This window comes from Artemia sp. Qi Xiang Cuo, chromosome 9, assembly GCF_049724085.1.
Source record: "Artemia sp. Qi Xiang Cuo chromosome 9, ASM4972408v1, whole genome shotgun sequence".
Lineage (NCBI taxonomy): Eukaryota > Metazoa > Arthropoda > Branchiopoda > Anostraca > Artemiidae > Artemia > Artemia sp. Qi Xiang Cuo.
In genome coordinates, this window is record NC_142802.1 from 948,241 (window position 1) to 960,950 (window position 12,710).

Genomic DNA, 12,710 nt, shown 5'->3' on the forward strand with positions numbered 1-12,710 from the left:
TGAATCCAAATGATTTACAGACATTAGTGGTACAAGATCGTTGCCTCTACAACGAAGGAGAAGAAATCTAAAATGAAGACTTAAAGACATTGTTGTATATATATGCATTTATTAATAAAAAAATTCACAAACATTTGTAAAGTAATTTACTCTTAGGGCACTGATATCAATACTGTATAGGTCTGAGAGCATATTTTCCACTAGAAAGTCGTTCAGACGTGGATTGTCACCATAAATGTGGAGAAACTGCTTGTAAGTATAGCCCCGACATCGGAACACAAAATATAGTAGTGCTTGGAAGCCACAGCTTTTAGTTGTTAGATCCTGCACCCTCTTTCGATTTTGAATAATAGTTTTCCCACTGCTCTCAATATAGTTGCTGATGTGGGGTGTGTAGAATGTATAGGGTAGACCAAGAGGGTCAAAAAATTCAATCGTCTTCATTGTTTGAAAGATGCACAGCCAATGACCCGTCAGCACATTCGACGGACTGCTATTAACAATAATCAAGGTATCGTTGACACTTTGAATTTTTCCAAGAAAGTCCGAGGGTAGACAATAGGATTTGTACTGGGACATGTAGGGGTCCATATTAAATACAAAGATTATTTGACTGGTGTTCATGGTGCCAAGTCTAGTAGAACACTGCCTTCGGGAGTGATTCTCCAATAGGTTTCATATTGATTTAGTGAGATTAGTGCAATACTCTCAGCCAATGGGTCGGCAAATGTACACTCTAAACGCACACTCTCCGTACGTACTATACTCATATCCTGTGTGCCAGACAAATCCAGTACAATGATACCATGTGTTTTAGCAAACATATCTTCGGTTATATCATTTTCAAATAGTTGCGAGTCATGATCTAGGGTTTGCATGGTCAACTCGTACAATGTTCTCTAGGATTTATCAAAGGATAGATTTTAGAGTGGGATACTGTTTACTTTGCACACAAGAGATGAAAGTCCAAACATCTCAAATATATGTGGACATTCAGTCCACGATCCTATTGCACTGGCGCTTTTTACAAATGCCAAAGCGAGTTTTGACGGAATTTCACCATTGATAAAGGATGAATCGGTGTAGGTGCGTGAGCCCATGGCAATATAACGTTGATTGGTGATTGTATGAGGAACAAGTAGTTTAATATTATTTCCATTGGCTCTCAGTTTTTCCACTGCCAAAGCAAAAGAACTCATGACCTGTTGTTTGCGTACATGAAGTATTGCCGAGGTGAGGGAGAGACTTACATCAGGATTGGCAGCAAGTTCTTTTCTCAATATGAAATTAGATGGTGCAAGCGTTAATTTTATATCCACTTTAAAATTGGGCGGCAGCCATTGGGGTATATTAAATATTTCATTATATAGTTTTCCAACTACATGTAATTCACTAGTTGTAGCATTTTTAAGTGCATTTCTACTATCAGCATTAGTAATATATTCATATCCATTGGAGGTGCCTCTCAATTCCTTGTTTGACTTGGGTGTCATCAGCATGAATTGCATATAGCTTGTATAATTTGAGAGATTGTTGCTTGTGCTCACCAGCGTGCCATTGATGTAGACACTAATTTGACGAAATAGATTATGTAATATACAATTTTCATATGATATTCAATCGGTATGAATTGGCATTGTATTATCGGATTTCCGGACTTTCATTTGTAAATCTATAAATGTTGAAGACATGTCCATAAAGTAGACTTCATTGGAATAAATTTGAAAGTGGATATTATCGGAGAGGGGTTGTTGTGGATAAAATTGTTCATAGTATCCACGCTTGACACTCACATCAACATTTTCTGCATTGAATAGATCCAATGAGGCGGTGATTGAAGGTTGAGATTCCTTATGCGGCAGGTAGGACATCTTAGGAGAAGAAATCTAGTTTCGATCTAACAATTTTCTTCCTGGAGCTTCTTCTTCTGTTTACACTACGCGTCGGCTTTTTCCTTCTTTTCTTTGACAAGAGGGATGATGATGTCTTTCGTTTCCGACCTGAGTGGAGACTGATGAGTGATGCATTGTTTTTTGACCTTTTTAAGCCTTTACGATTTTGTTTTAATCTTTCGCCAAGGGTTCACGCACTGGACCTAAGATTTTCCATAGCACTTTTTTTTAAATCCTTGCCAGAGCCCCAATCGTATAGTGTAGAGGATGCAAAATCTGTTGCAGCCGGTACAAGATATTTTCTAGCCAGTGGTAGTGAAGAGCGAAACAGCTTAGCAAACCAACTGCCAAGACCGTAGCCAGACAGTGACGAGCGACCTTTGTAATAGTCCATTCCATTGCCCTGTTGTCTTGGTCCAAGAGTATTAACATAGCAGTCAATATCAGGACAAGTGAATACCACTTTTTTTATTACACATCTTGCTGTTGAACGATGGGACGAAAATGGCATGTAATCACAGCCAAACCTTTTGAAATTGCTATGGGATCACCCAATTCGGTTCTTAGTGTTAACTGACAGAGTTCCAAATAGGAAGTGTTTACGGGAATATACTGAAGATGCTTTATATTGTAGTGATGAATATGTTCTTGATTGGTTTTTCGTTCCAGAACTCATATGAAGGAGACAATAGAATGCCAGTCTAAATATGTTTCCGCAAACTAAGCGTAGATAAATATGCAGGTGTCCGAGGAAACGGCAATAGGATCGTCCGAAACTTTAAAAGGATAGTGTCCGGCAGATCTACCGTTGAGTATATTGAGCATAAAATGGAGAATATTCTTTAGATTATCGTTGATAATTACCTTGTAGCCGGAAATTGATGACCAAATATAGATATGACCCCTTTCCTTTGAATAGTTGACGTAGAAAGCTCCTTTTTTACGAACAAAGATTATCTTCTGGAGGGTTCGTCATATAACGTTTCTTCAGGTGAGTACCTTGTAGGGCCATTTAGCGCACGGATTATTCAATCCTTTGGTTTTTTGAATTTTTTATGGATCACTTGAGGGGTATTGAGATCGCTAATCATAGGGTCTAATTTTTATTTCATATTTATGATCCTTTCTCAGGATGTCGTAGGTATTTTTGAGAATACAGTCGACAAGAGCCACTTCATACTTTCCGTCGAATTTGATGGTGGGGGAGAGTTTCGTCTAAAATTAACTTGTTATATTCAACTCATTGTATAGAGGATCAGAAAAAATGTACATGAAAGTCACATAGAAATCATTGGGCATTGTTAATGTCTTCAGCACTGACCCAAGAATCAAAATCCGAGTTGTATCCTAGCCAGTGAACAAGCAAATGTTTCTTGCCCCTATGAGTGCGACTATTTTATATCTTTTCAATTTGATAAATTTCACTAGTGTTTCAAACTTTTTGCAGTTCATATTCATAAAATACACTAACAGTATTGTCATATTTGGTGCTTCGTTTTTGATATTGAGTGGGTTCGGTGTCCATGATTTTGGACACATTAAAAAATTCAGTGCTCCATAAATAATTCCCCTTTTCAAAGATATTGGTGGTTCTGTTAATTCGAACAGTATCACCAACATTGAATTTCTTCTTCACATTTTTTCTTTCTTTTTCACCATTGGAATATTGATTTAGAAAAGCATCAAATGTATTTTCACTGCAGTGAACATCCCAAGGGATTGAGTTGAACAGAGATCAATGAGATCGATGGTTGTATATCCGCATGATTTTATCTAAATCATGAATAAAAGCAGGTGTATTTTCAGGGTACAATATCTTGAAATTAATAGACGAATCGTTCTTATTAATGGTTCAGCCAATGCAGCCTTTATCGGGTTGTAACTATGATAAAGTGTTGTATTATATTTCAATGGAACCTTTTGCACATGGGGATTAACAAATTCACTGCCACGATCCGATTGAATTTTTCTATACAAATCCTGTTCAAGAATAGTTTCAATGGCCCGAGCAACTTCAACACCTCTCTTTGATCACAATGGAATGGCATAGGCATAGCGACTAAAGACACTGATTGCCACCAGAATATATTTAAAGGGTGCATTGTGATGCTGTTGAAGTGCGTCTAAAGTTAAAAGATCCGTTTCCATTATATGCAGAGGGAAAAAGGCTTTAGTTTGTCGATATTGTTTGCTGCGAAGCCTGTGATTCCGGTGCAGTGTATAAATTGGTTCATTCTCTAGATACTATTTTGCTTTTTTCAATGTGGGGCCGGAGACAACTTTAGAAAGCGTTTTGGGAGAACTTAAACTTCCCGCTTCACCAATATTTTCATAAATACCTTTCAGAACTTCATCCATTTTGAACGCAAACACGTGGTGTAATGTCCACTCCCCTTTTGTACACTGGAGGGTGAATCAATTCGTTTTCTCTTTTGACTAGCAGCTACAGGTGTTGTAAAATCATTGCTGCTGTTGCTAGTATTTTCAAATATTGAATCTTCTTCTTCTTTTTTAAATGGTGGTGTTGGTGCTGTTGGAGGACTATATTCTCTTAGTTTCTTTAGAATTTGCTTATTGCCAATAAGACTTTTGGGAAAGTTTGATACACTTAGAAAGGTGTATATTTTATTGTCAAAGGATAAAATTCCTTTACGATTCGTAACCACATCGCAAATTAAATCAAATATATTATAACTTTTTCCCTGAATTATAATTTGCTTCTCTGTGCTTTCGACTTGAACTTGATCACCACCAGTTTCCAACATGAGATATGATAATACTCTTTTACTCTGTTCACGATAGGTGAGTGGCAATAGGTTTCCAATTTTCGATACAATTGAATTCAAATCCTTCTCCTTTGATGCTGCTGCAGAATCTTGAATAGATGTTTCCTGTTTAGAGGGATCAGCGGCGGTGGCGGCGTCGGTGGGTCTCTCACGATAAGGTCTATGTTTGTCCACCCGTCGCAATGCATCTTGAAGTAAAATCAGTTTTTTGTCATCAGCAATATTCTCATCGTTAATGAATTCGCTTAGATTGTCTTCAAAATGTTCGAAGCGCGAGAGGACAAGTTCAAATGGTGTCAATTTATAGGGTTTAGCCATTCTCTAGAGAAAACTGTTTACCCGTCCTGCAATTATTGGCAGTAAAAGTGTGAAAAAGCTACCACCTGCTTGAAGGAGCCGTTTTCTTTTAAAAATTTTTCCCTTGTTTTTACAATCCAAGGCGCGTACAGTGGAACGATGTTTCTTTGTCTGTTGTCTAAAACCATATGGCAGTTGAACATTGCCCTCAGTTAAATTTAAACAAAGTTTAGATATTAGATTAATGAAATCATGGTCAAAACCATGTTTGAGTATGGCCTTCCTAAGGAAGGGTTTTGAAGTACTTAAAACGGAAAATAAATGCCGTTGTTAGTGTAGTTTCTTTAGCGTCATAACGCCAACTAATAGTCTTTTCTACTGTTCACCGGAAGATATACTGTAATTTAATTGTTGAAAATGTCGATGACTACACGTAGATCCTCGGGTGTGCTCTGATTAAGATCCAGAAATATGTAACTGCAGGGTTTATTAGTCGCCTTAGTGTACGCTGACAACAGAAATCTAGGGGTGCCGGGGTATATGTGTTTATTGAGAGTTATGAGCGAGCTAGAATCACGAACATCTCGATAGATAATATAGATAGTGCAATTCAAAGCAAGGGTTCCCATACATTTGCTCTGATGAAACAGATTGTGTAGAACTAGGGTTATGGAAATGTGGTCATGGTGGAAGTGTACGGTGAACTGTTGCAACATTTCCTGTGAGATCTGTTCAATGGATTCAGCCAAATCATCAATAATCAACCAAGAGTTCGATTCAATACTATTGAAAACATCAAGTCCCCGTATGAATTGTATTGGTATGGCTGTGGCAATTTCTTTTATTTGATCATAGGACTCCTGCCAAATACTATAGCTTTTACCGCAAAGGAGAGCCAGTTCATTTTGATAATTTTAAACACAACAAGGTGAAAAGACAATTTTGAGCAATAACTTCAATTGAAAAAATTAAACGGTGATGAATGGTGAGAGGAGGGAGGCTGAGGTTTACGTATTAGAAAAAAGTGTATATTTTCAAGCAATGTATAAAGAATTTTTTTTGGGGGGGGGAGCAGAGAAATTTAAAACAATGGTTGGGGGCGCGGGGTTAATATTTTAATATCTCTCAGATACACTTTTACATAGTGTTGAAAAATAGTGAAAAGAAAAGACTAAAAGACATTGGAAGAAATAGATATCTATTTCTATAAGATAGGTAGGAAAAATAATCACATTTGCAAATCCTGGCTGCACTTGGGTGCCGGATGGTCCAGGTAGCATGTGTTCGAGGGCAACCTCATGATTTTGTATAGTTCCTGAGACCCTCGATAATGTAGGATACGAGGATGACGGGTAAGCTACCACACAATTTTCCGCAACTGTGGCATTGAAAGCATCCATCCACTTTCTTTTGGGTTTTCGGCCTGGCTGTATTGTTGCCTGTGCAGATGAAGCTTGGGCAGGCAGTGTAGATCTAGAAGGCATCGGACAGCGGCCATATTGTATAACTGACTCCCTCACATGGGTTTTATCTTCAACCCTAGCCCTCCTACTGGGAGGCGACGTGCATTCTTCACAATTTGCCTTACCCCTTGCTCTCTTACTGGGTGGCGAGGGGGATTCTTCACAATTTGCCTTAAAGAAGAGAAAAAAGTTAGTATCGAAAATAATTTCCCCCTTTTTTACAGAAAGAAAATTAGTACCCTCATCCATATAATTTTGTCTAGAAAAGCATTAATCACTAAGAAAGCCCCCTACACCAGCATTTTCAGTAAAGCTAAATGTAAAAATATACTAAACTCAGAAATCAAATGTTTTTATTACACAACTTGTGAAAAAAAAATAATGACAATAAGTAGTCTATAGCCTTAGGATATAAATCAATGTTTCTATTTTTACCATTTAGAAAAAAATTAAATGCTCCAGTCTATATGCTTTAAATTAGATAAAAAAAAGATCGTTAACCCAGCATCCTATAGGTCTAAATTTTGCAAACATAGGTTAAATGCAATTCAATTTACGCATAATATAAGCATCATGCAACTCCTAAAGACTTTTCTTTCTAGCCTTGCATATCAAAGTTAAAAACCATAGTTTTCACGCCCCCCTCCTGGGAATATAAAAGAAACTTTATCGAAAGAAAGCTTGAAAAAAATCCGTTTCACTTCTCCAAATAGAAATTGTATAGGCATGAGCTAAATTATTTCAATTGTCTGAAAAAGTGTTTTAATTTTGACAGAGAAACAATTCCTTTGACTTGGCCACCCCCATTGTCAACACACAGGAAAAGGATGACGGCTAATTTTAACCTCGCGCAGAGCATTATTTCAGAACAGAACGGCCTAATGCTTTAAGAATTGACGGAAGTCAGTGGTCGCTTTTAGCTAGGATATAGAATAGCCAAAATTGTATAAATTTAACGAAAAAATAATTATCATTGTAAAACAATGGGGAGGGGTTAGGTTTTTGAGGGTAAAAATAACAAATTTTATGTTTTCTATCGAGTATAAAGATAGCATCGGGGGGGGGGACTTAGATATACTGGAGGGCGATCAGTGAAAATAATTTTATTTTGAAAATAAAAATTAAAATTTACTCACATTGCTAATTGTGGCTGCCAATGCTTCAAGCTCATCATTTATGTCAGTTGTTTTATCCATTGTGTCACAATACTTTCAGATAACTTAATCATAATACATGTTCTATATATACGAAATCTCAAGGGCGAATTTGTATGCAAGCAAGCCCTCTGATTGGCTGAGAAGGAAACACGTGAACTAACTGTTTCATATTTCTGGAAACTCATAAAAATCGCTTCGATCATGAACTTGCTCAAAACAACAACAACATCAAATACTGTTTCCTATTCCTGGACACCTTGACATTCGCCTCGAGCGTGCACTTGGCCAAAACAACAACAACATCAAATACTGTTTCCTATTTATGGACACCTTGACATTCACCTCGAGCGTGCACTTGGCCAAAACAACAACAAGCAAATCGACCTTGGAAAAAGAGGTCATTGACCCCATTAGCCACGTGTTCTCCCTAGGGACTCTATGCCCATATTAGGAGTCCCGTCAGCATTAAACTAAATTGTAGATGGCAGCAGGGGTGAGGGATGGGACTATAAGATAGCTTTCTACTCACAGTTGGAAAATCAAAACGAATTTTTCACCGAAAAAAAAAAATCAAAAACATTGTAAACCGATAGAACCTTTGAAAATAACCGAAAATGTTAGTTTCATATACTAACAGATAAATATTTCACAAATTGTCTATCGGTAAAAGGGTGAATTGCAGCCTCATGAGCTCAAAGGATAATAAGCAAATAATAAATTATAATGTGTTTAAAAAAAGTGCTTTTGAATGCAATTCGACAATTCCAATTGGCTATTAAACGCTGAAAATTAGAAAAACTAGCAGCACAGGTTTCATTTGCTCCTCTCATCTCTCTCTTTGCTTTCTCATAGGAACACTTGATCCAAAACTTGGGCAAAAGATTATATTACGAAACTTTTCTGTTTTTTGCAAATATCCTTTTTTGACCCAATTCGGTCGTCTACTGCAATGGTATCTGCATGTTGGATTATTTTATGTTTTTTTTTACCTGTTCGTTTTTTTTTTTTTAAGTGCATAAGAAGTGATGGGTTTTTTTTTTATCAACGAATTTCCAGAACTGAATTGAATTCTACTGGCCAACCGAAGTTCTTAGAATATGGATTTTATTAGAATATGTTGATTTTAGAATATTGTTAACTAAAAAAAACAAGTTCTTTTAACTGAAAGTAAGAAGTGACATTAAAACTTGAAACGAACAGTAATTATTCCGTATATGAAAGGGGCTGTTCCCTCCTCAACGCCTTGCTCTTTACACTAAAGTGTTTTATTGTTTTAAAAAATAAAGTTGTAAGACCGAATCAAAATTTAGCGTAAAGAGTGAGGCGTTGAGGAGGGGACAACCCCTTTCATATATGGCATAATTTCTGTTCGTTTTAAGTCTTAATGTCGCTCCTTACTTTCAGTTAAAAAAATTTGTTTTTTTAGTTAATTTCTGAACGTTTTTGAATTAATGCAGCTTTGATTTTGGCTCACCGTTATGAATAATTAAACCGAAATTCGCATATTAATTTTCCTTTTTTTGGGGGTAATTGGCTTTCTCAAAATTTTATTCTGACGTAACTTACGAATTAACTTACGTAACGAATTTCTATATTCGTATGTTTTTATTACGTATATTAGAGAGTTCGCTCCCTTGTCAATACCTCGCTCTTTACGCTAAAGTTCGAATTTTGTTCGAATCAGAAACCCCTGAATCACAAAAGCCGGTTAATTAGAATAGATAGCTCTTTTGAAAGTACTAAAAAGCTTTAGCGTAAAGAGCGAGGTATTGACTAGGGGGCAAACCCCCTCATATACGTCATAATTTCTGTTCGTTTTAAGTTTTAATGTTGCTCGTTATTTTCAGTTGAAAAATTTTTTATTTAATTTTTATTTAGTTTTTTTATTTAATTTCTGATCGTTTTTTGAATAATAATGGGAAATCTGGAAATTCATGGAAATGTTCCTATCCCCAAGGAAACATCCTCCATGGAAAGTTCCTCCCGTAGCCTCTACTCCAACCCCGACCCCCCACTAGAAAAAAATTCCTCCTGAAAACACCTGTATACTTCCCAATAACCAATAACTATATATAAACAATGGGCAAAGTTTATAACTTGCAGCCCTTTCCCCGGGAGCTGTGGGAGATTAAGTCATCCTCAAAGACATATTAATTATATTTTCGACTATGTTGAACAAAATGGCTATCTCAAAATTTTGATTGGGTGACTTCGGAAAAAAAATGAGCGTTGGAGAGTGCCTAGTTACCCTCCAATTTTTTTTGGTCACTTAAATCGGGCACTAGAACTTTTAATTTCCGTTCGAATGAGCCCTCTCATGATATTCTAGGACTACTGGATCGATATGATTACCCCTGGAAAAAAATAAAAAATAAAAAAATAAATAAACACGCGATAATAATCCGTGATATTTCTTCTGGCAAAAAATACAAGATTCCATATTTTTGCAGATAGGAGCTTGAAACCTCTATAGTAGGGTTCTCTGAAACGCTGAATCTGATGGTATGACTTTAATTGGAGTTTTATGACTTTTAAGGGGTTGTTTCCCCCTTTTTTCGGAAATAAGACACATTTTCTCAGGCACGTTACTTTTGATGGGTATGACTAAACTTGATGAAACTTATATATTTGAAATCAGCATACAATTTTGATTCTTCTGATATATCTCTTGGTATCAAAATTCCGTTTTTTAGAATTTCGGTTACTATTGAGCCGGGTCGCTCCTTACTTACAGTTCGTTACCACGAACTGTTTGATATATGTTACCTTGTATGTCAGAAATAGAAGATTGTCGACTTTCACCGATGAATTTCCGAGATACCGTTTTATCTTCTTGGATTTAGTCAGTGTTGCCAGTCAAGTTTTTCAGTTTTATTCAAGGTTTGATGGTGTCAGGTTCGGTTAGGTTAGGTAAGGTAAGGTTAAGCTAGATAAGGTTTTACCCCATTTTTGAGATTTATAACCTAATTTAACCTAACCTAACTTTTGACATATCAAAAGAATAAATACCTTAACAATGTCATGGAGTAGGCTGTATCGGAACATCCAATCAAGTTTAATTTCTTCATTTTCAAGAATATCTTGAAGTGAGCCCCTCGGACAGTATTCAGACAAGATACAAGGCTCGGGAGGGTCAATACAAGCACCCACAAATCGAACCAAATGATCGTGATTCAAATCCTTCATCTGCAATGAAACATAAATGCAAATCAGTAAGTCAGACTTATCTTCATGTTCTTCCATACTTTTTTTAACTGTGAAAAAACAACCTGAGCCTTGGTTATTCTACTTTTAACATCTTCACTGCTTTTTTACTAATAATACTACCAAGGTAAGTGAAGCTGTCCACCTGATCAATCGTTTAGTTACCCAACGTCACCTTTTCATCTTCACTTGTTCCTAGCTATGGTGACTTAGTCTTCTTAACATTAATTTTCAAACCTATTCTAGCACCCTGAACTAGCAAAACCTCTAAAAATTCATTCGTTTTGCTCACACTTTCCTCTAGGATGCTTAAATCATCAGCATAATCTAAGTCCAAGATACTTTTTCCTCCCCATTTGATTCTGTGGTCTCCCATTGCCTTTCCTATGCTCCTCAAGACAAAATCCATCAAAATAATCCATATACAGGGGGATAGAACACAACCCTGCTTAAGTCCTGATTTAATACAAAACCAGCTGCTAACCTTATTTCCAACCTTTACTGCAGCAGTATTATTCTCATACATAGCACTAATCACTTTAATGTATTTGTCTGGTATACCATACAAGGATAAAACCTTTGCTAAAGGTCTTCTATCAACAGAGTCGAACGCTAGCTCATAATCTATAAAACTGAGGACCAAGGGTGTTTGATAACCCAGGCACTTCTCAATTATTAACCTAAGAGTGAAAATTTGGTCGGCACCACACTCACTCTTATCACCTTTCTTACACAGTGGTTTCATTAAGGTTTTCCTAAAATCGCTAGGTACTTCTCTTTTTCAAAAATCATATCCAAAATTTTTATTGCAATTCAACGTCTTAATTCTTAAGAAGAAAAACTGAAAAAAGCGGGGTCTACCAATCAACTTACAATCATTTATATACAGTTAGACAGAGGGGTTGCAAAATACGGGGGTTTAAAGGTCAGTACACACATGGGTTGCAATACACGGGGGTTTAAAGGCCCTACATCATATCATGGTTAGGTCTGGGCATTAGAACAATCCGACCATTTTTATCAAGAATAAAATCAATAAAATAAAGAGGCCATCTGTACGAGCAAAATATTCATTCTGTAAAGTTCTACTTATTTTACTCAACTTATTTCTCTTTATTTATTACCACTCTCCAGCTTTTTAGACATCTAAAAGTTAACTGAACCATTGCCTGGCATCTATTTTGTATTATATAAACTAAACCTACGCAGCGCTCTAATTAATTTAGAAGAAACGGATAAATCTTATAAACAAGGGAAAATCTATTTTCAAGTATTACTAAGAAAGAATAAGAAAAATGGGATTTTCTCGTTATAAGAACAGTACAGAGTACATTGAAATGAAATATTTTCAAAGACAGTGAATTGTAGTATACATTCATTGAGTTTTTCGGCTATATATCTAACAAATAAAATCAACAATATAAATGTGGAGAGTAAAGATAAAATTCGACTTGCGATAGAAACAAGAAAACTCAAGCCATTTTAGCTATTTAATGAAGGCATTCATGACACCCAGGGGCGTCGTTCGGGGGGGGGGGAAGTTGCTTCCCCCCAATAATGTGGAGGAAAAATTATTATATATTCCATTCCCCTTGACTATCTGGATATGAACCCCTCTTGCCCCCCCCCCCCAAAAAAAAGGCTGAAGATTCACCCCCCCTCCAATAATGTGGAGGAAAAATTATAATATATCCCATGTCCCTTTATTATGCGGATATGGACCCTCTTGCTCCCCAATAAAAATGCTGGATATTCATCTCTAATGACACACTAGATTTCAAAATGAAATAGAGTTTTGATTCAGAAGAAAATATCTTCTGCTTAGAAGGGAATTAGCCTTTCTGGCCTGAGCCTCAATTATGTTAATAATCATTTCTATAACTTTCTTATCCAAGAGTTAATGGTATCAAA

General features: G+C 36.4%; 1 protein-coding gene across 1 annotated transcript in view; it reads right to left on the reverse strand.

Annotated features, from left to right (window-relative positions):
- LOC148948201 (atrial natriuretic peptide receptor 2-like) overlaps positions 1-12,710 on the reverse strand; it is a 95,525-nt gene that overhangs the window by 34,097 nt on the left and 48,718 nt on the right. The window contains exon 5 of the mRNA XM_089094579.1: positions 10,605-10,781. Coding sequence (XP_088950705.1) covers positions 10,605-10,781 — 177 coding nt within the window. The remainder of the gene's footprint in view (positions 1-10,604; positions 10,782-12,710) is intronic.